This window comes from Chelonia mydas, chromosome 5, assembly GCF_015237465.2.
Source record: "Chelonia mydas isolate rCheMyd1 chromosome 5, rCheMyd1.pri.v2, whole genome shotgun sequence".
Taxonomy (NCBI): domain Eukaryota; kingdom Metazoa; phylum Chordata; order Testudines; family Cheloniidae; genus Chelonia; species Chelonia mydas.
This window is the reverse complement of record NC_051245.2, coordinates 91547868-91571897: the sequence shown is the minus strand read 5'-3', so window position 1 is coordinate 91571897 and position 24030 is coordinate 91547868. Positions and strand designations below refer to the sequence as shown.

The window sequence follows — 24030 nt, the reverse complement described above, 5'->3', positions numbered from 1 at the left end:
ATTGGGATGGGAAAAGTAGGCTTTTCATTTAACTTTTTTTCTGTGCCTCCGTATATTTAGCCACAGTTAGCCCATGGCAGTTTATAGTGTATGTTGCCGGTGTCCAGATTCCCAGTTCCTTGCTTTAACCGATTGTTAACATTCCTCTCATTCATTTAAAAACATGGAGCTGTAACTGACTCTTGCCCTATTTCTTATCTTTGCAGGGGTTAATGTGGAGAATAATTAAAACTGTAAATAAATCTCCTTTGTTGTAGGGCAACAGGGAAGACCACAAATCTTAGTCGAATACGTGTGACTTCAGTTTTAGTCTTTCAGAAGTATTTCATGATACCAAAATGCATAAAAAATTTCAACGTGGTACTGCAAAGAGTTATACTTAAAAAGTTAGTCTTGGGACTGCTTTGCCTGTGGTGTGGGAGGAGAGAGATTTGATATTATAGTGATTTCATTGTGTATTGCGTGAGTGTTATACTATGATGTCTTCATAGATAAGCACTGATGATGCATTTTTGCTTTTGAAATTAACAGGTAGTGAAAGATGTTGGCTTGATAGATCTGAAGCTCTCTCTTTAACCACCACTGTGAGCTTTCCCACACTGGTGATACTGTGTCTTAAAGTTGTCAGGGGCCTACTTCTAGGCATAAGAAGATCAGTCTTTGTATCTGGTCATCACTTGGCTACTCTGCTGTGAAGGGTGCTAAATTAGGATGTGAAACAGTTATGCGTTTGGTACTGTCCTCTCCCTAGTATCTGCTAATTTACATTATGGCCCTGTCTATGTGGTCACAAAAAAAAGCTTAATCTATGACCAGATGTTCTTAAAGATGTTAAAGGGGGTTTTCAATAGAGTTGGGTGACTCAGTTGAGAATCACACCTTTTTGTCAGCGTAAACAGGGCCTATGTCTAGATGGTGAGTTTAGAGCTTCTACCTTACCTGGCTCTGTGTGTGTGTGTGTGTGTGTGTGTGTGTGTGTGTGTGTGTGTGTGTGTAAAAGTGGGCATCTTTTTATTTGTTTCCTCTGCCTCTACATATGGAACTTTGTGCAGTTAGAATAGTGAAAACTGACTTCCTGCAAAAGCATTCTATAATTTTTAAATTGGATTATTTTATATTTAAGGTTAATATTTTCCACCTTATTTTCATATCCCTTACTGAAACACACACAAAGAAAACATACTCTGAACTATCTACAAGTTATCAAACCCACTTTCCTTCACATCACTCTTCCCTTTTTTTCTTTGAGTAACAGGTAGTGAATGTTCATAAATAGGTCTGCAAACAATTTGTAGGTAGTTCAGTGGTTTCACATTTCCACATCATATGGTCCACCTTTTTAAACATAATCGGACTAAGTCTCTAGTTGTAGTAGGAAGGTGGCATTTATGAAAAGGAATAATTATAGATGTACAAAACAATCTGAAAAACAATAGACATAACCTTCATGGATTTGTGTGTGAATAAAATATATTAATGATGAGGTGTAGTTTTCCTATAAACACTTGACTGAAACTTTTTCAGTTTGTGACTAAGAGGGTGGCAAGATTATAGACCTAGCTAAATAAAGATGAAATTAACAAGACCATAGGCTACATTTTGGTAAACCATAGTATTGCTCAGTGGCAAAAAGCCACAGAAGCATTTAAAAAAAAAAAAAGTGCGGAAATGTGGTTTTGCTGTCTGTCACGCAGTCTGCTGTAACTGACAAAACATATGTTGTCTTATGGTGTGTTTTCAAAGTCTGACCACAGTATTCAGTTTTCTTCATCCTCCTCTTCTCTTCTCTCGCCCTCTCCCTTCTTTTCCCCTGGCAGTATAGCCACAGTTAATTTTTGGCAGACTGAGTTTATTTTTTTAAGTTACTTTAAGTTTATTATGGAGTAACAGCATATCATAGTTTATCAAACTGTCTTTGGCTGAAAGTATTACTCAGAAACTTACAACTAATACAGATCTTGATGCTAACTTGAGAGGTGAAAAGTTTATTATGTGATTGATAGCAGTACACATTGGTTACAGTGTGGTGCAAGAAGTGAAACAGAGTGCCTTCGTAGCCTGAGAGAAGTATCGGTATGTGTCACAAGATGTGCAGTTTGCAGAGAGTAGTATTGTGTGGTTTTCTCTTTTAACTGTGCTTTGTTTTACTCTTTATCTTAAAATGAGGAAAGGGAGTGAGGGTTATTTCACTGTTCACGAAAGGTCTCAGTTCAGCAGATGTGGGCACTGCAGCACTCTAGCCACAGAACTGATATAGTATAATTAGTGGGAGTGCAAGTACCCACCATCAGTGTTTCTCAGTTCTGAACTAAAGAGGCCACTGGAGTGGTGGTAGAGCCAGAGAGAGAGAGCCGTAAAGGCTGAATTAGACGGAGACTGTTTTGAGAATCCCTTTTTACAGTCATTGCTTTTGTGACAGTGACACGCATCCATTGGGCCTTAAGCTGAGACCACCCACTTCACTGTCCATAGGCCAAGTATCTTGTTTTTTAAACCAATTCTATTCTGAGATATTTAACCAATTTGCATAAAATTGATTTATTAACCATTAGCAGCTGTTTACACTTGGCCTTACTCTTCCTGTTCTGGACATGTTTGCTATAGTCTACCTGCAGGGGGTTTAGTGAAGAGTATATGTAGTATGGGTCTCATTTTCTGAGACAGAAATATTAATCTGAAGTGTAGTATAGCTCATGATGTTGCTTGAAACAAGTTGTGATCCAGTAGTGAGTAGGTCATGGCTCTATAAAACTTTAATGGATTGTACAAGATACAGTTTATCCACTTTTTACATGGACAACTCCATCTGCCTCCTACTTCTGCTCTGTTTGTTTTAAAGCATTTTCTTTTCAGTGTAGGTTTATTTATTTTATTTTTAATTTAAGTTGAAATCTGTCTGAAAACTGCAATCATATCATTTAAAGAAAAGGTCATTTAGTGTTGCTGGACTCTGAGTGTGTTTTGGCAGGAGTTTTACTGGGAAGGGCCATTCAGAGGAATTGAACATCAAGATGTACTGGATGTAGCCAAGTGTGCTGGACAGTACGTTTCCCGAATGTATTTCAACATTCATCACATACAACTGTCTTCAATTTTCTTTTTGCAAGCTTGCCTTTTTCAGAAGGTTAAAAATCTGTTATCTACGAAACAGGTTATGCTTCACACTTTGATAAACTGATTGAAAGTAAAAATTCCTGGCTTTTCCCTCTCCCCAATTTAGGCAAAAATAGTGAAAATTATAGAAAGCTGCAACCACACAAATGTTGAAATCCAAAGCAGAAACAATTCAACAGAAGTAGTTCTGATCTATGGTGATTATGATATTTTGAACCATGACCACTTTGAGGGGCAAGATTTTGAGCCGGTGCTTATACTGGATTTTTAAACACTTAAAAAAAAAAAAAAAAAAAAAAAAAAAAAAAAACCTCAGAAATGCAGCATTCTACTATGAGCTAATAGTCTCAGGACACATTATTATGTTTGCATTTTAGCTGGAAAATGAGAGTCAGGCCTGGTCTTCACTAGAAAATTATGTCATTTTTCAGTCAGAGGTGTGAAAAATCCTCACCCCGAGCCACTTTGTTAAAATGACCTAGACAGTGCAAGGTTGACAGAAGAATTCATCCATCGACTTAGCTATCGTTTATCAGGGAGGAGGATTACCTATGCCGATGGGAGAACCCCTCCTCTAAGCATAGGAGGTGCTACACTGAAGCGCTGCTGTATTGTTTTAAGTTTAGACAAGCCTTTAATCAGTTTCATTTTCGTGGCCCATTTCAACAGGATGAGGATATTTTTAGATGCTGGAACTTTCAGTATTTTATTCCTGTGTAAATCTGTTCAACACCTAGGCCCTAGGATATCTTCCGAATTACTCCGGATAGTAATCTGAATTAGAGGGGAAGAAATCTATGGAATATGATAGAATCTATTATTGTACATCATATAATGGAATCCTAGTATTTTAGAGTGATGTGGCCTATTAGAGCTTCCCCCACCCTCGGCCTTTCTTGCTGTAACAGTAGATTAGGATCCAGTTCCTCAGAGATGCAGTATTGCCAGCTCCAAGCATTCAGAAATCATGGGTTGTGCCCTACAAAATTGTGATTTTCAAAAAAATTGGGTTATTTTGATTTTTTTTTTTTTTTTTTTTAAAGCGTGCAGGGATTGTATTTGAAAGCTACAACTATGAGGGCTAGAAACTTTTTTTACGTGGAAGCTCAGATTCTCACATAATCACTTGTCTCCAAAAGCTGGGGCTTTCTTCCACTCACCCTGCAAAAATAGAAAGGGGCCTTAAACTGGCTCGACATGAGGGAACCCCAGCATAGCATTCCATTGACTTCAGTCGGGTTCTGTACAGCCTCAGGGGTCTGCTTACATGGAGCCAATTTCAGGATCAGCCTTAAGATTTGTAGCAGAGTTGAACAAAGATTTGCACAATATTTGGCCATGTTTATGACCTCACATTGCGTATTTTCCCTGCCCCAGTGATGTGTCTCATGAAACGTGTGTGCGTGGTTGCACGTCAAAATCTTACTCAGCAGGAAGAGGGTGAAAGAGAATCAAAGCTTAAGATCATGACTCGTGTGTGTGTGTGTGTGTGTTCAGCTCTGTGGCACAGTTTTATAAGGTAGGATTAAAAAGAGGAAATGCAGGTATAAATATAATTGTGGCACTAAGTCAGTCAGAAATCTGAGTTTGATAAAAAAGCTGACCCAGTTTGGTACTGTAACTACATATGCTTAAAAGGGACTAATTTTAAAAACATCAAGGCAGATTCCCAGAAGCTGGCTGAGGGAAGTGGAAATCCCTACACCAGTAAACCACATTGCACCGAAGGGAGAATTTGGTCCAAGGGCAGGTGATGAATGCACTCAGAATTTCCCCTGGGGAAGAAAGAGGGGAAACTCTTCAGAGCTTGCAAGAACTCTGCTGATTGCTGTGCTTCCTTCTCACTTGCATACTTTTTTGGTCTGGGCTACCGTCTTCTAAGCTTCTCCTTCCACCATAGTGAAAGGAAAATTGCAGCCATTTTCTGCCATCATGACCTCCAGCTGCAGCCTTTTTTCTGTCAGTCAATAACAACAGTATAAATCCACCTTGGATTTATACTATCTTATTGTCTGGTTTGGGCCTGAGTGAATTGAATGGCCATACTGATTCCTTGTCTATGCCTTTCTTTGTCCACATACTCTATTAGATGTAGATATTAACAAACCCCCCCCCCCCCCCAAAAGTTGACTTTCTTCAAGTGACAGGCCTGAAAAGTCCTGATGTCCACTCCGTTGATTTGTTTTTTATCTCTTAATTATGAGAGAGTCCATGTATATTTTTAATACTAAATTGCATTCCACATAGTTTGAGACATTAAATATATAAAAGCCTTGTCTTTCAGTTTGCTTCAGCAGCCCAGAGAGCTGTAGGTACATTAGTAAATTGATTCTGAAAATTCTGGCACTTCAATTCATTGCGTATGTCACTGTATGCAGTATTTTGTGCAAAATAAGCATCTAAGCTAACTTATAAAGTGTAAGTATCCAGTTTACAAGCATCTTATGAGCTTAGTTGAGATGTTTGTAAAGAAAGCTGATAAGAAAGCGAGATGGATATTATACCCATGTTCGTTTGGCAGAATCTGATGGGTCACACTTATATTCAACCCATGCGGGCATTGTAGATTGTAGAGACACAAAAACTAAGCCCCCTAAACTTAAGCAATTGTCACAGTGAAGAAGCAGTTGCTTGTATAATATCTTCCCCACTGGAGAACTTTTTTTTTTCTGTGGTGTTTGACTCTTAAGTCTAGATTCTCTGTGGCTTAGTTTCCAAACAGCATGAATCTATGGCTGAGGATAAACTTGATATTCAAGATTTCAATATTTTCTACAGTTCTGTCGATCTCTGGAATAAGTGTTACAAGATAGTTCAGTCTTTGATTAAAACAAAATGTGCTCCTCTCTATGAAAGAAGAGTTAATTTTGTGTGAAATACTAAGATTAGCTTTTGTGTGTGTTTTATTCAGAATCATGTAGTATGTCTCATAATGTAATAAACTTTTGTTTTTTGCCACTAATTCATGAAATGCTTGTTTAGATATTATGGGGGCATATGCATATAGCCCCCATAATATGGTAAGCACTCAATAAACTAGATTGATCTTTTTGGCAAAGGCTGCACTGTGTAAAACAAATTAAATCTGAAATAACTGGTCTTGATCATTTTCTACTGATTGCTAAAATGGGTTTCCCAATAGTGTTTTGTTTTATTCTGTTTTATTTCAACAATATATATGTAGTAGTTTTTGTTCTCATTCCAATGACAGACCTATAGCCTTCAGTAGTAATTCTTTACCAACTGTTGTTTGTAACTGTAATAACTATGAAACATAAACTTTAGGAAAAATATTTCCCTTGTGTACTATAAATAAAATCCCAATTTTGTTTTTCCCCGCTAAAGGAATACAAATGCCAATATTTTAAACAACAAATTAATTCTGAATTTCCTATATATTAGGTAGGTTAGGTATTTTAATATCTAAACTTTATAGAGCTGTTTGTTTCTGTTTTAGGCCCCACTTCAGCAAAACATTTAAGCACATGGTTAAATTCATCCCTGTTTAGCAAAGCACTTAAGCATGTTCCTAAGTTTAATCATGTGCTTAAGCCCTATTAATGTATAGTGCAAGGGTCTCAAATTCAGTTTACCTTAGTGCCAGTGCCAGTCCTCAAATCCTCCCAGCGGGCAAATAATGTCACTCATGCCGCCCAGATCCCGCCCTCCAAAACTCTGTCATCCCCCCCCCCAAAAAAAAAAAAAAAAACCAAACAAAACTCCACCCCCCACCTGCCTAAGGCTCTGGTAGGGAGTTTGGGTGGGGGAGGAGGTCTGGGGTGCAGGCTCTGGGATGGAGTTTTGGTGCTGGGTGCAGGCTCTGGGCTGGGGCAGGGGGTGGGGGTTCAGGCTCTGGGAGGGAGTTTGGGGGGTGAGAGGGTGGGGAGGGAGTGCAGGCTCTGGGAGGGGCTTGGGGGGTGCGGTGCTTACCTGGGGCTCCAAGGCAGGGCAGACTGGGAGGCCTCCACGTGCTCCCTCACTCAGACACTGCCCCTGCAGCTTCCGGGGCCACAGGAAGGGGCCGGCAGACACGTGGAACGAGCAGGCAGACGCCGCTCAGCTCAGCTCCGCTTGGGGCCCTGGGCCATTTTAAATCACCTGGCGGAAGGGAGTGCCCGGGGGCGGCAGGTGGGGCCAAGGGAGAGAGTCGGCGCCAAAACTGCTGGCGCACTGCGGGCCACATTGGGAAGGTTTGCGGGCCGCCAGTTTGAGACCCCGGTCTAGCGTTTAAGGGTAAAACTTTCAATAGCACCGAAGTCCCATTTTCAAAAGGGACTTAGGAAGCGCTGAGGAGCCTACGTCTCCCAGAATCCCAAGTTCCATTGACTTTCAAGGAGCCTGTGGGTAAGTCTACACTGCAATTAGAGGGTCCCAGAGCTTGGGCTCCAGCCAAAGCCCGCACGTCTACATTGCAGTTAGCCCCATGAGTCCAGCTGACGTGGGCCAGCTGTGGGTGTCTAATTACAGTGTAAACATACCCTATAGACTCCTGATTGCCTCCAAAGTCCCTTTAGGCTCATAAGTCCCTCTGGTGCTTTTGGAAATTTTACCCTACGGGCCCAATTTTAAAGGTATTAGAGCATCTAAAGATGCTGGTAGGTGCTTTTGAAACTTCCACTAAGCTCCTATCTGCATCTTTAGGTGCCTAAATACTTTTAAAAATCTGCCCCAAGTGCAGATTGAAGGGATGGTTTGCCAACTCAGGGCCTTAAGCAGTTACACTTGTATCTTATAATGATGAGGAAATATTGACTGACCTAAGTGTTGGTTCTTTTCCTTGGGTCATAATTTGGCCTGGTCAGTTATAGTGCCTTCAAATAAGTGACTAAACATTACAGAAAATTGTATTATAGTTTGTAAATGTTTGTTTCGCTATTTGCCGTTTAAAAAAAATGTTAATAAAGGGCACAGATGTGGAAACATTAAGGTATTTTAAACAGGTGGGGTTTTTTGGGGGTTTTTTGTAGTTATATCAACAAAATAATCTAACACCAGACTAGTTACAAAAAACCCATAAACAAAAACACCACGGCCACCACCACTACCCCTTTTTTCAGTTTCAATGTTGGTGTGTTTTTAGGCAAAAACAAACATCTTTTTGTCTCCGGAAAGAAGTAATAGACGTGTCAGTGTGTGTTAACATATTTGACAAACTATGGCAGCAAAAACTATCCTTTTTTATATTTTGGCATGAACAATTGCCCTTTTATTGGGCCATTAATGCTATTTCGGAGCATCCACAGACAATAATTTAGCAGCTGTTTATCAGGAGCTTTCATAAAGCATTGAATAGTATTCCAGCATTCAGTAACCTTAACAACAGCATTTCAGAATCTGTGCCTGTTTAAATGGGATATCTGTAAATGTAGTTGTTCAGGGATGCATGACCCACATAACCTATAAATTTGATTGGAAGTTACAGTGCTGGCATAGGCTGATGGATAGCAGATTAGAACCCTGATTAACCATGTGATTCGCAGGCTGGGAATATATTGTCCTAAGCAAGATTCATCAGATGCAATCAGAATGTCAAGTGGTCAGATGAAATTCAAATGTGCTGTGTGGGTTTTTCTTGTGCTTTTCTTCTTCGGTTCCCTCCTCTCCCCCCCCCCCCCCTTTTTTTATTTCCAAAGCTGAAAAATACCACTTTGATGAATTTGCTCCTCACCCTAAAGCTGTCTGTCTGTTATTCATCAGAAAGCAGGTCGCAGTTCAGTGAGCAGAAGAAAAGATTTTAATAGAAGCTGTGCCAAGGGCTGTAATGCATCATTTTAGGGCCCTAATTACATTACAATGACAAATATCAATGGTGACAACAGCAATAACCTACATCCTTTAATGGCTATGCTGGAAAAGGAGTTTGGGCTCTGCGCCATTAGATTAGACTTGGTTTCAAAACATAGGCCATTAGAAGTGTGTGTCCACAGTATTATTGGCCGATAACTGAAGCCCAGTGGAAAGGCCTGTAAATAAATGATGCCTCTCTAAAGCTTGGTCCTGTGAGACAAAAGAGGCAAAATTAGATGGCCGTGGAAGCAGCAGTGTTTCCGAGGCAACTTTAGTTTCAAAGTGAGGAAATGGCTGCTTACGTTTATGAAATCATACTTTTCCCCCCTCCTGCCAATTAGGATGGTCATGAAAAATCCAGTGGCAAAGCATCTCAAAACAAAAAGATACTCGTAGACAAAGCGGCTAATTTTAAAATGAAGGAGGTTTTTAAAAACGTTTATCGATGTATCTCTATATTTAAAACTTTTCTTTTTTTTTTTCTTTCTCTCTCTTTTTGCCTGTTAGGCAGCAAAGACTGGTGTAGGAGGTATTGTATGGGCTTCATAACCACTTCAGGCCCACTGAGATACTAACCCACGTTATTGGTGCCTCTCTCTGCAGATAATGGAACGGCACAGCAAGAAATCAGACTATCTGGCTTCCAGGGGTTAACTCTCTTTATTATGTTTGGTAATAAATAGTGAAGCACACTAAAAACTAAACCTGCTGTCATACTACTCTGCAGACTTCAGTGTGTGAAAGACTGCATATTCCTAGGTTTCAGAGTAGCAGCCGTGTTAGTCTGTATCCGCAAAAGGAACAGGAGTACTTGTGGCACCTTAGAGACTAACACATTTATTTGTGCATAAGCTTTCGTGAGCTACAGCTCACTTCATCAGATGCATGCCTCTGATGAAGTGAGCTGTAGCTCACGAAAGCTTATGCTCAAATAAATTTGTAAGTCGCTAAGGTGCCACAAGTACTCCTTTTTCTTTTTGCATATTCCTCGTACTTGTATTCCATGAATCCATGTCAGTTCTTTAGATTTTGATGCATTTCTTCATTTGCTTTATTCCTGCAAAAGATACACAAAAATGTTTGGTTTTGGGGGTGTTTTTTTGGGGCATTTTACATTATCCTTCATAACAGGACATGTGGCAACACAGGCTGTAGATGTGCTTACTGTGAACGTACATTTTGCTTTGGTTAAATGGGAAAGAAGGAAGTGGAAGAATAATGGTTTGAACAAACCTAAGACTAACTTGTGTACTACTAATAATTTTAGTATAGGCAGTGTACTCAATACAAAGACAGTCCCTGCCCCTGAAGACTTTTTCTAATCTACAAGAATGCCTAAAATAATAAAATTTTTCAATTTCACCTAAGTATTTGACTAATAAAGAATATGTCAAGGTGCTTCAGTTTCAAGGCTTTATTTTTGGATAAGATTCCTCCTTCCTTTCGCCCTCCCCCCCCATTTTGCCCCCCCTGCAGGGAAGAAAGAAATTTTGATTCTCAAACTGAGCTAGTCTCTTCCTCTTGTAATTACCTGGTCTAGTAGGTGGCAATTTGATGCATGTTTTGGGTGAACACATAGAGCAACTTATTTACTGTAAATTCTTAGTTGATGTTAAAGGTGAAAATCTCTTACTCTGAGATGATGATTTAGATAGCTTCTCTCTTTTTGGTTTTGATACCAAAAAAAAACAGTCTAAGACTAGAACCTCGAATGTGAGCCCCTTCAAACTCTGAAGACAGTAGTGGACCGAGCATTTGAGACAAACTGGCCTCCACTGTCTTATTTTTGGAGCAGATCCAAAATTTCTTTTAAGTTTTGGTGTGGTTAAAAACCATGAGACTGGCTCACCTTGCAAGATTACTGATATTTATGATAACCGCTCATGAGAATTTGCTGTTGTCTAATCTAAAACCCAGGCCTTAAACTAGCTCTAGTCAGGATCCAAAACCATGCTGTTCATCCATTTGTAAAATGAGCCTTTCTTTGCCTTTCTTGGTCTAAGAGGAGTAAAGATCTTGCCAAAATAATTTGGTGGCACTTGAGTATTAATGCCAATGGTCCAATCCTGTGTGGAATATCCCTGGGATCAGGGTCTTTAAGTTAAGAAGTTCACAATAGTCTAGGTATAAGAAAGTAGTGGATAAACTGTGGATATTTATCAGTATACACTATAGATATATTTTTATAGGTGCTAAGTAATAACCAAACAGCAATGAGCAGCCTGATTTTTGTTAACCAAGGATGTATTAGCTGTAATTTTTTCCTAATCGTTTTGATATTTACTCTTATTCCAAACCATGAAACTAAAGCCTTTTCTTTGAAAACATATGTGACAGCCCAAAACTCAAATATATAAGCATCCGTTAATGCAAAGATGTCCGTCCTAGTTCAGGTAACAAACTTGATATGTCTTTCTCTTCTCTTCCACACCCTTCAAGTCCAAAATGGAAACAGTGCTTATCACCACTATGTACCTTTGCCCATGGTAGCTCAGTGACTTGACAGAGGCTTTCAGAATGTATCCAGGGAACATCAAGGGCCACCTTAAATAACTTTCTGAAGATTGGTTCAGCATGGCTGCCTGGCATCATTGCAAGGCCACACAGAAGTATTGTGGATTAATCCATGGAAAGTAATGGTTCAGTATATTTTTTTCTCTCTGAAAGAGAGACACAGATTGAATACCTGGTGGATCCAGAATGCAGAAATTTGAATGTCCTTTTTGGCTTTGCTGCAGCTCCACAATGCTTTGTAACTGTGCCCACTTCCTTCCTGGCTTGTAGCCTTCAGCAATAACGCAGACCATGTTTCAGTCACATCTTGCCTCCACTGTCAGGCCTTCATGAATGAAGAATACTATCATTAAGCAAGCCTGTCTTGTTGCAGATCATTTGTTGGAGGCAGCTAAAAGTTCTAAGCAACATAACTTCAGAGAGAAGGACCCATCTAGTAACCTGCCTACTGGAACGCCATACTCAAAGCACCAGTACTTCTGCTTTGTTCTTTATCAGAGGATCCTCTCACCTCTTCACACACCAATGTCTTGGAAAGCTTTGTAGTATTTATTACTGCTTATGTTCTACTTATACTCTACGATGTGCCTCCCTAAGATGACCATAATTCCTAATGTCATTGGAACTTTTCAATGAAGAACAGTACTGATGGTGTTGACTAGACCTAAAAGTGCGTATGCATCATGTATATTAACAAGGAACTCATATGTTGTTCATGTAAATAAACTACAAAAATAGAAAATAGTGTTAGCCTGTGGCTAGAAATCTGAATCTTAAGTGCGGGCTTTTTCTTTCATTCTCTTCCACCGTCTTGTTGATCCCTCCCAAGAGTTGAATACTGTTGAGATGTCTTGCCACCATTAAAAATTCTTCTCTTCTCCCATACAACTCTTTCATACTTTATCCAGGAGCAGACTGCTGTCTCCACAGGTCCAGGTAGCCTGACTTTTCTGTATGAAGCAACCGTTAAAGTGCTGCAGTTTCGTAGTATTCTGGGACCACTAATATTTCAGGCCTGCATAATGGTTTACCTTCTAACCTCCTGTTTACAATTGCTCAGACCTTCCAGAAACACTTTTCTGGCTGATGCTTCTCAAGCTCAGACTCTGCTTGTCAGGGGTGGGTGTGTGTGTGTGTGTGTGTGTGTGTAAATTCTTTTTCTCATGTGGGGAAAACCTCTTGCAACTGTTTTTAAACACTTCCATAGCTGAAACAGCTGTTCTTCAATGTTGAAATTTAGCATGGACATAACTGTAACTGGGGAGAAGTGCCTTTATGTATGCTAGGTAAAATGGTCTTTGATGTGGCTAAATTTATGCTGCAGTTCAGCAAGAAGTTCGAGACACGATGCAGGAATCACTTGGTGAAATTCTATGGCCTATGTTAGGTAGGTCAGACTCAGTGATCATAGTGATCATTTCTCGGCTTAAAAATCTGTGACTGTGAGCCTTTCCGCTGCAGTTTATGTACGTTTATGCTCACTCTTAAAGAGTGCAGTTAAGGAAGAATATTCAATGCACATGTGACTATTAGGGTTGCCAATTTTCAGAAAACCAAACACCCTTACCCCACCTGCTGCCCTGCACCCTCTCTGAGGTGCCCTGCTCACTCCATCCCCCTTGCTCCGTTACTTGCTCATTTTACCAGTCTGGGAAGAGGGTTGGGATGTGGGAGGGGGTGTGGCGTGCAGGAGGGGGCTTGGGCTGGGGCAGGGGGTTGAGGGGCTCCAGGTGTGGGCTCTGAGGTGGAGATGGGGATGAGGGGTTTGGGTGCAGGAGGGGGCTCAGGGCTGGGGCAGGAGGTTGAGGGGTGCAGGTTCTGGGCGGCGCTTACCTCAGGCAGGTCCCAGAAGTGGCAACATGTCCCTCAGGCTCCGAGGGCAAGGGGCAGCCACGGGGGCTCTGCGTGCTGCCCCCGTCCACAGGCTCCACCCCGCAGCTCACATTGGTTATGGTTCCTGGCCAGTGGGAGCTGCGGAGCCAGCACTTGGGGCTGGGGCAGTGTGTGGAGCCCCTATTGGTTGCCCCACCCCTTAGGAGCCAGAGGGACATGTCACCGCTTCCGGGAGCCAGGTTAGGAGCCTGCCTATGCTGCCAACCAGACTTTTATTGGCCCGGTCAACAGTGCTGACCGGAGCCACCAGGGTCCCCTTTCGACTGGGTTTTCTGGTCGAAAACCAGATACCTGGTAGCCCTACTGACTAACTTATCTGCGGGGTACAAAGGGGACTGAAAGCATATATGGGCTGAGTAGGGTTGCCAACTTCCTAACTGCACAAAACCAAACACCCTTGCCATGCTCCTTGCCCCATCCCTTCCTTGAGGCCCCGTCCCTGCCCTGCCCCTTCTACGAGGCCCTGCCCCCCACTCACTCCATCCATTCTCCCGCCATCATTTGCTCTCCCCAACCCTCACTCGGGTGAGGGCTCTGGTTGGGGGTGTGGGCTCTGGGGTGGGGCTAGGGATGAGGGGTTCAGGGTGCAGGAGGGGCTCAGAGCTAGGGGACAGGATGGGGTCTCCAGCTGGGGGTGTGGGCTCCGGGGTGGGGTTTGGGGTGCAGGAGGGGGCTCGGCTGGGGCAGGAGGTTGGGGTGCAGGAGGGGGTGAGGGATGCAGGCTATGACTGGGTGGCACTTACCTCAGGTGGCTCCCGGAAGCGGCCAGCATGTCCGGCTCCTAGGCGCAGGGGCGCCAGATGCCTCTGCGTGCTGCCTGCGCCTGCAGGCGCCGCCCCTCCCAATCCCATTGGCCACAGTTCCTAGCCAGTGGGAGCTGCAGAGCCGGCGCTTGGGGTGGAGGCAGCGCACGGAGCCCCCATGGCTGCCCGTGCACCTAGGAGCTGGACATGCCGGCTACTTCTGGGAGCTGTGTGGAGCCAGGGCAGGCAGGGAGCTTGCCTTAGCCATGCTGTGCTGCCGACTGGACTTTTAATGGCCTGGTCAGCGGTGCTGACCAGAGCTGCTAGAGTCCCGTTTTGACCGGGTGTTCCGGTTGAAAACCAGATGCCTGGCAACCCTACGCCTGAGTCTTTGTCCTCATAACCTGTAAATCTCAAGTTGTAAAGGAGTTAGTTGGGTAAGGCTACTGCATACATTTCAGGTGCACCAGAGGAAGCTTTGCAGCTGAGGAAGGTATATTCTGCGTTTATTCAGTGGATGACCTAAAATGCATGGATTTTTTTCAACTGTTACAATTACTGATATTTTACAAGTTGGGAGAATTTATGAAATAGTGCAGATTAAGGTCTGAGTTCTGCAAGTTGCTTTGTGAGGGACCCGGGGAGCCTTGTTGAAGTCAGTAGGGCCCCTTGTGGATGCAGGGGTCTGCCTAATGCAGAACAGAAGGATCAGTGCCGATAGCTTTTTCTTGTTGCTTTTTTAATAAACCTAGAAAATTCTGTATAAAAATAGTTGCATTGTTGCTAAACCTTCAAGTTAGGAAATGCTCCAGCAACGTTAATTTTAGCAACTACAACTCAATCTCCTTGTTCCTAGATGAAAAGTACATAGTCTACTATATTTTCTTAAGAGATGTACTGTAGACTATTGTGAAAAATTGCAGGCGTATATAGGTCAGTTAAATTTGGAGGTAAATTAGCTTTGTAGTTAACTGTATACGCTCCTCAACTGCATTTAAGGAAGGCTGTATTGCTAGATAACCAGAAAATGTGTTGTATGTGAGTGTTGAAAAGTGTCATCATATGCACAAGGGGCCAAAGTTAAAATTTCACATGAACCCGTGACTGTAGCATATCATGACTTCTGATGACCTAGCTTTATAACCATAATGTTTCATTAACACAGATTTTTATATGGAATGCTAGATACTTTACTAGTAATGATCATCTGTTGGTTAGATAATTTTTTTTAAGGTTTTTGTCATTTAAAAGATTACATAGTGAGAAGGTTGAAAGGGTTGCTGATGAAAGAAGGAAACCAAAATTGCACAAGTATGAGTGTTTCTGTCATTCTGGTAATGACTTTGCAAGAAAAAGAGCATTTTGCCCTCCTATGTAATGAGGAACTAACCCAGTGTAGAATTTATTTTAAGAGAGTCCCTGTAATTGTAACTGCTGTGGTATCTCCCCTACCTACGTTAAGATGTGCGGGTTAAATATATATAATAATCCATCTCTATGGAACTATCATATAGAATCAGATTCTGATCACAGTTACACTGGTCTAAATCCAGAGTAATTCCAGTGAATCAGTTGACTTCAGTGAAATGACTCTAGTTTTAATCCAGGAAAAGTGCTCTCAAAGATCTAAGTATTACTTAATTACTTTTCTAACTTCAGAATCTCAAATTGCAATGTCTAAGCTGTATCTTAACATGATCTTCAGTGAAGTTGCATATGATGTTTGTAATGCTCTGACAGTATGTTTTTGGTTCAGAAATTCTTTCTTTATATGTATTTACCCCCATCTTACAACTGAGTTATTGTCATATTGTTTGAATAAAATTGTCCTTTTTTCTGTGAGGGAATGAAATGTATCGTCAATATTCAATAATTTTGAAGTTTTTTTTAAGGTTTGAAAATAGTGCTGGAAAAAAGTATGGTTGGTTTTGTGTGCTGCTCCTCCTGGAGACTTCATGAAACACCCTCCAATTTTATAATGGAAATGAAAATTCTCTTTGGACCATATGGAAGCTCAAAAGCTTGTTTTGTGAGGAAACTCTTAAAAATGTGAGCTGTAAATGACTAACAGTAGCCATTACCTGTTGTTGCATTGCGTCACTGAATTATTTTTTTATTCTTATTGACTTGTCCAGTTAGAACATGGTTAGACAAAACCATTGATAGATGCTGTTTGATGTGTTAGCTGTTCATGTGATAACATTAACATTTGAGAAATATAGAATACACTAACTTTCTTCTTCTTATGTGCAGGCAGAAATTGTCAAGAGGCTGAATGCTATATGTGCGCAAGTCATCCCCTTCTTATCCCAAGAGGTAAGGTAGTTGTTTGCAGGTACTGGCCTAAAAAGATGCTCTGCAGTTGTTGTTGTTGTTACAAAAGTGGAGCTTTGTATTGACCTTTCTGGTTTTGTAAAACTCATGGTGTCTGTATTTCATTTTCCAAGGTGCTGTTCCAACATCAATGTCTTCAGTAGAATATAATTTAAGTGCATTAATGTAATAGATCACGTTTAATGTGCTAAGCAAAATTTAGTTGCTTAAAATATTTTGCTGTCATGTACAATGCAGTGTTGCTCAGAATAATGACTTTGTCAAACTGGCATCTAATAGGATAGATTGAAAAATTGCTAGAAATACATGATTTATGCTACATTCTTGACAATGGGCATTAAAAGTAGGCAGAAATGTATGTAGGTCTATCAAATGATGATGCTCTAGATAGTAAACATACTAATGAAGCTTTTGTCTGTCGTATTCTTCCTCTTATGTCTTCTGTGTGTTTGAGGAAAATACACAGAAGATTAACTCTCTGTAAGCACTGATCTCAAAACTATGATTCATTTTCATGAGCTTGAGTGCATTGTGGATGCCTTTTGAGAGACACAGGGAACTTGAGGGAAGGGTCTGGTGCTGGCTGGGGGAACCTTGCTACCACTGGCTTGTGTGGGATAAAATGAAAGTGTGGTTCATGAAAGGAGAATTCAAGTGTACAGAGGTTTTAAAAAAAAAACAAACGTTTTTTGTTGTTTGTTTTTGTGTGTGTGTGCAGGGGCAGGATTTGGACGTGGGGGGCTGTTGGAAGTAGGCTGGCTTGATGCTGTATAATTTAGGGATTCATTTCAGTAAAATCAGTGGTTGGAAGTCAAAGCTTACAGCAGTGTTTCTTTGTAGTGCAGCTGCAAAGCATTGTATTGCAGTCTGAGAATGTACTACGATTCTTTCTCCCACCCTTTCAATTGTTCCACAAAGTGTCATTGCTTTTCAAGAGAGCTGTTCATTCTTCTGCTTGCTGGAGGTCGTGCGTTTGATTCATGCAGCCGTGTGTGTGTGTGTGTGTGTGTGTGTGTGTGAGAGAGAGAGAGAGAGAGATAATAGACCAAAAGCTGCCACTATCTCCTTCGGCCTATAAAGTTGTGTTTGAGGACTAAATGTTGTAGTGAGTTAGTGCACAAACCTTTCTCTGCTGCCACTGGGGGCCAGAATTCAAGTCCTGCCTTGAGTCACAAATGAAAATTGGTTTAATCCTTGTACTCATTTGTTAATGCTACAGAAACACTGCACATTTGGAAATTGCTCTGTTCAGGAGTTACACAGGGTTGCAGTAGTGAGATAGGATTAAGGTGTATTGGTTTTTATTTTGGAAAGCTGTCACTGTACCTATTCCTGATTCAAGCCAGTGCTATTGGTCCCTTTGCTGTATGAATACTAAATTGACAAAGAGTTTAAAAGACATATGGGGGAGAGTATTTGGCAAGCATAGCTGTGGTCTGGGCAAAAAATCAGGTCCAAATGCAGAGGTGACATTTTGCCTTAGGTAGGAATAGTGTGGTCCTACATTCAGAGATCTTGATTTTTTATTATTTATTATTTTATTACTTTATTTTCTATGGCTGCAGTTTTAGAACTTTCCACTGAAGTCCTAAAGAAATCCTTGTTTTAATACATAAGTTAGCCGAATTGTTCAGCTGTACCTTTTTCTGTTCTCCCTTTCCACACACAGAAAATGAAAACTTGGACAATGGACTTATTAATTAGAAAAAATATGTGGTTTGTTGGTGATATTTGAGTTTTTGCCATCCTTTTGTTCATCTTAGGCTTGGTCCTTTCTATGTGTTCATGTGAAAAAAGGGGTAAGGTTTTGGGGTTTGTGTGTAAGTGGTGGTGACCCAGTCAGTTCAACACAGATTTCTTCTCTCCCACTGCTCCACATATATCATGCTCACCTTACTCCACAGTCAATCTGCTGAAAGCTTGCACTGATGCATTTTAAGTGATGCACTGGAGGGAGGAGGAATCATGAAGGATGCATTGTTGCCTCTTTCTGTAGGAAGGGAGAATAATCTGTGTGGGATGCATAAGAAGAAATTGGGGAGTTGTGCTATGACTTTTACCTTTAACCACAGTCCTCTACACTATCTACCAACTTTCTAGGCCATGTCTGCACCACAAACTTTGGTCAACACAAATTAAGTCAGCACAAAGCCACCAAAGTTAGTTGTGCTCATGCATACCTGGTTCTTTCTGTTGATGCTGAGGTTGCTCACCAAGAGTGCATAGTGTGGTGTACCATAGGTAGATATCCCAGTGTGCAACCCACCACCCTCCAGTGCGCTGTGGAAACTTTGGCAGAGCATGGTGAGGGAGAAATGAGTCCTGCAGGAGTGACTCGGAGCAAGGGGTCAACTTCCCAGCGTGCAACTGTCTCGATCCCATAATGTTGTCTTTTGTGCCTTTTTTAAAAAATCCCACAAACCCACACAGCCCTCCTTGCTGTTCACCATCTCTGACAGAAGCATGGAGCATGCACAAGACTGCATGACTGTCATAAGTGTTGCAAGCACAGGACACACAATACTCTGGTGTTTGCAGAGCCATAAGAGGAACCAAATCAGCAAGGAACATGATTTCTTGGAGGACAGATTGCTGTGGGACATAGAGAGAACCAATTCAAGGTTGTTAATGGAATTCACAGAGCAGCTGCAGATGGTGGAGCACCGCTTTGGGCACTGAGAAATAAGCACTGACTGGAGGGATTTGTAATACAGGCATGAGATATATGAGCCATGGCCGAAGAATTTTCAGATGCACAAGGCCACGTTCTTGGATCTGTGGGCCGAACTCACCACATTCCTCCAGCGCAGGGACACCAAAATGAGAGCTTCATTGACAGTGGAGAATCAAGTGGTGATTGAGCTTTGGAAATTTGCATTGCTAGAATGCTACCAGTCGCTGGGAAATAATTTTGGAGTTGGAAAATCGACTGTGGAGACCTTTGTCATACAAGTGTGCAGGGCATTAATCATGTATGCAGGAATGTGACTCTTGGTAATGTGCAGGGCATAATGGATGGATTTGCAGCAATGGGGTTCCCAAATTGTGATGGGGTAAGAGATGGCTCACATATTCTATGTTGGCACCAGAGCACCTTGCCACAGACTACATGACCAGAAAGGGCTTTTTTATGGTGATGAAAGCATTGGTGCATCATTGGGGACACTTCACCGACTTTGATGTTGGCTGGTCAGGAACGTGCATGACGCTCACATCTTTAAAAATACAGGACTGTTGAGAGAGCGCCAAGCAAGGACTATTTTCCCCCGAGCAGCGGGTTATCATTGGTGATGTTGAAATTCCAATAGTGATTCTGGGGGACTGTTGGTGGGTGGGGTTCAGGGCCAGTCCTGGCTGCACTGCCTTGCGGTGAACATCAAGCATCTGGGACTAGGGGAACTTGGGCCCTCCCTGCTCCACCAGATTCCACCCCAGAGCCTATTGAGGCAGTAATTCAGAAACGTGCAATCTAACGGGGGTGGGTGCCCCTACGCCTGCTCCCTGGGCCACTTTCTACTCTGTTACTCTGTTGGTGTCACTGGTTCACCTCTGGGTCCATTCTGCTCTGCTCCGAAGAGTCTTCCCTCTCACAGCCATGGCTCATTGTTGCCAATTTCCATTATTGAAAGGTCTGTGGCAGCTTAGCATTGAGAACCAGGCCCAACCATGTGAGGCCTCGGTGGCTTCTTGACAGGAACTTGCAACACAGAACTTCCCTCCTGCTCCAATTACTCAGACCAAACTAAACTGCTCTCTTTTGAGCTCAGTCTCTGCTGTGAGCATGCCCAGCAGGGGCAGCTGGGCAGGATTTTCTGGGCCTAGAGCTGCTCCTTAACCTTTACTTCCCCAGTGTTGGGTTCATGCACCCCATCACAAGTATCCAGCCTATCTCTTGCTCCCCTGGCTCATGAAGCTTTCACTGGCCACCTTGACAGTACCAAAGAAAGATTCAGCTGCTGGCTCAGCCAATGCAGAATGACAGTGGAATGCACTTTTGGTAGATTGAAGGGGGCTGGCGCTGTTTGGTAACAAGATTGGATCTGAGTGAAAAAAACATTCCAATGGTTATATAGCTGTCTGCTGCATCCTGCATAATATCAGTGAAGCAAAGCGGGGGAAGTTGCCACCGGGGTGGAAGGCAGAGGTGGAGTGGCTGTCTGCTGCGTTCGAACAGTCAGCCACGAGCGGTATTAGAAGCTGTCATCGTGAAGTTGTATGGCTCAGGGCAGCTTTGAAAAAGCACTTCAACAGTGAGCCAAGTAATGCATTATGGAATACTGTGCTTTAGTTGGCCCTGGTGTTTTGGGGCCTGTTAGGAATTGTGCTTGGTATATATTTATGAATATAACTCTATCAATTCACCTATTAATTTTGCAGTGCTTGCTTTACCCTGTCCTTTACACTGTCATTGATCCTATGAGTTGTCACACTGTAACAGTGGGTGCTTTCAAAACTGTTAAGCACTCTGCAGCTAATGTTGTGAAGCAATAAAGATGAATTATTTTTCAAATAGAATTTTATTCTGTAACAAAATCAGTGCAAAGAAAAGTATATGCAATTTAAAAGCAAATACATTAAAAATGTAATAAATTAATGGACTAGAACTTAACAAAGGGAAGGAACATTCATGTCCATTTTACCTACACATACATTGGCCTGTGGAAGCCATGGTCGCTCTATGTGAAGCTGTGATTGTTCTTAATATCTCCCAGGGTAGAGCGGCCGGGGTGGGGTGTGGCCCTTGATGCCATGTGAAATGTTCGGGGGAGCATGGGGAGGTGCTGTAATGAAGTTCTCCATGGACTGCAAATGGAGGCAAGCCCAAGATTGTTGAACCTGTAGGTCCATAAGAGTCTGTAGCATCTGTCTTTGCTGCCAGAAAAGCTCCATTATGTCCTGGTGCATCTCCTTCTCTTCCTGCTGGGACTCCTCGGCCTGCCTCTTGTCTGCTCTTTCCTTCTCCAGGCTGTCTGCAGTGTTCACCGTCCAGCCCCTTTGCTCATAGTCTGATGCAGCACTGGCTTTCAGGATCTCACTGAACATGTCATTCTAAGTCCTCTTCTTCTTTCTTCTCCTTATCTGGCTCAGACATTCCAAGGGTGTAGAGAGGGAACCCCTCAAGGTCATAATGGCAGCAGCTGCAGGTAAACCACACAGAGGTACCATTGTCTGTATAGTCACAACAGAAAGTGGAAAGTTAAGACTCGGAACTCCCTTCCCTTGGTCCCCTGAGGTTTGAAACAAGACATGCCTCTTGATACTTCTGCTTCAGAGTGCTTGTGCACGGTGCCATTCACGGTGCCATTCACAGCTGTGGGGAGTATGGCCTGCCAGAGATGAAGGAAATAGGGAGGGAGTTTCTTGCACGAAACTGAGTATAGGGCAATGGCTCTGAATACTAGCACCGTTTTCCTCAGGTGGTGGCGATCTTAGCTGATATCTCACTCTTGAGCGTGACCAAAGGCACAGTGCATAACTGCTGCTGGTGTCCCAAAGCCAGCCGGGCCTGAACGTGCTAGCTTGAGTTCTGTAGAGGTGCCTGCCAGAATTATTGCCGAATCGTGTGGGAAAGCATCCTACTTTGGAGGAAGAAATAAGTCTGCCATTCCTAGAAACCTTTAGGAGAGGATTGCAGAGTACCTCCATTAAAGTTTCGTGGAGATCTCTGAGGAGGAGTCAAAGGATGTTTCTGTGTACATAAACAAACTGCTCCCCGTGGCTCCCCTTGCTGCAGGGGAATGAAAAGGAGATGAGATAATGCTATTTCACCTTTTTTGTACCGCTACCCCTTGAAGTACAAGTAAATTTAATGAAAAGTTAATACCTGCATCCTGTTGAGTGGGGGGTGCCATCAGTACATCATTGTAATGGGAAATATAATTGTATACTTACCTGAGTTTCTTTCCTTGTATCACGCTCGACTGCCAGGACTGACTGGACTGTGGTGGAGTCTCAAACAGGTCCTGGCTCGCAGCATAGCTGGACCCTCTGGTCGCATATTCCCCCATCTTCCTCCTCCGTCTCTTCCTGAGTCTCACTGTTCATGCCACGGGACTGGGGCTTAGATTCCTCAGAGGAACTTGTGGTTGTCTGTGAAGTGGTGATGGCATCTGTCATGTATGGTATGCAGCTCTTTGTAAGGTCTGCACCTCAACACCTGATTGATTGTTGGTCTCCATGGACTTCTGATATGCCTGATACAGTTCCTTTGCTTTCATGTGGCACTGTTGATGGTCCCTGTCATACCCCTTCTCCAGCTTCCCCTGTGTGCAATCTTCTCATAGATGTCCATGTCTCTATGGCTGGTCCATAGCTGTGCTTGCACAGCCTCTTCTCTTCGGCCCAGGAGATCCAATATCTCCTGTTTACTCCAAGTCAGAGCTCTTCTGGAGCATGTTGCTTACATGGTCAGCTGGGCAGTTGCACACAACAAGGGAGAGCTACTAGGTTTGCTTACCAAGCTGGACAACCAGGAAAAGGCAAGCAAAAAATTTGTGGGGTTTTGAAGGGCAGGGAGACCTTCTGGTCTCCATGACTCCTGGCCCATGGAGGTCACAGTTGTGACCAAAGCAGTCAGTATAGGGCACTGTCCGACAGCAGCTGGAGGACTGTGAGTGTCCATGTTCGTAACACAGCATCTACATCCATGCTGCACTGACCTCAGTATGTCGACCATGGCTCAGCACTGTGTGGGGATATGGTGTTACTGTGTCGCTGTAAACAGGGTGCTTATATCAATGGCAAACCAATGAAGTGTAGACGCGTTGTAACTAGATGTATGCCCAGTGGCTAACATGGACCTAACTTTGTAGTGTAGACCAGGCCCTGGGTGTGGGGAACAGTTTTTCAATGCATGATGAAGGCTGTCTTCACAAGCAACTTATATCGATATAACTCTGTCACTTGGGGATGTGGAAAATTCACAACTCTGAACTAGGCAGTTATACTGACCTGATTACCAGTGTTGACGGGAAGGATTCTTGCTATGGTGGATTGTCCATCGGTGTAGTTAGCATCTTTACTGAAGCACTGCCACTGCACCTTTTAAGTGTAGACACGCCTTTAGAGAAATAATCACACTCTTGAACTGCACTAGCCCACAATCATGCTCATTACAAGGAACTTCGATGATAGTCAGCTGAATTGATCCAAAGGATATAGTTACAAAAGAACATTGCCCCACTTCTTTTATGGATACAATATTATCTACTAAGTACCTAAGCCCATTGACATCAATGGAAAGACTTCATTGGGCTTCGGATTGGGCCCTAAAATTAAGCATTTTCAGGTCTGCAAATAGAATCTTTTATGGTTTCTATATTTGTCTGTGCTAATTGCCTCTGCTTTATAAAATCTTGGCCCATAATGATTTCTTCACCTGTGCACGTCTCATCCTCTCACATTTATCAAGTGGTATACCTTCTTATGCGTGCATGTTCCATAGTGTCAAAGCTCTACGGGCTTAAAAGGAAATTAAGAGGTTCAAAAAAAATTCAGAACTTCACCTTTTTACATGCATTTACAAAGAGCAAAGGGAACATTTCCAAAAAATCTCTGTGCCAATTTGTCTTGCTTGAGGGCAGGTGTAAGCATATGTAATTTTAATGCTTCTAATAGGAGTGTAAAAATCTGCCGTAAAAGTAAA

General features: G+C 42.4%; 1 protein-coding gene across 11 annotated transcripts in view; it reads left to right on the top strand.

The window, feature by feature from the left end:
* The window catches only part of TLE4 (TLE family member 4, transcriptional corepressor), a 120197-nt gene that overhangs the window by 19756 nt on the left and 76411 nt on the right, over positions 1-24030 (top strand). For all 11 annotated transcript variants that reach the window (XM_027827883.3, XM_037901799.2, XM_037901803.2 and 8 more), the window contains exon 5: positions 16305-16367. In XM_027827883.3, the coding sequence (XP_027683684.1) occupies positions 16305-16367 (63 nt within the window). The remainder of the gene's footprint in view (positions 1-16304; positions 16368-24030) is intronic.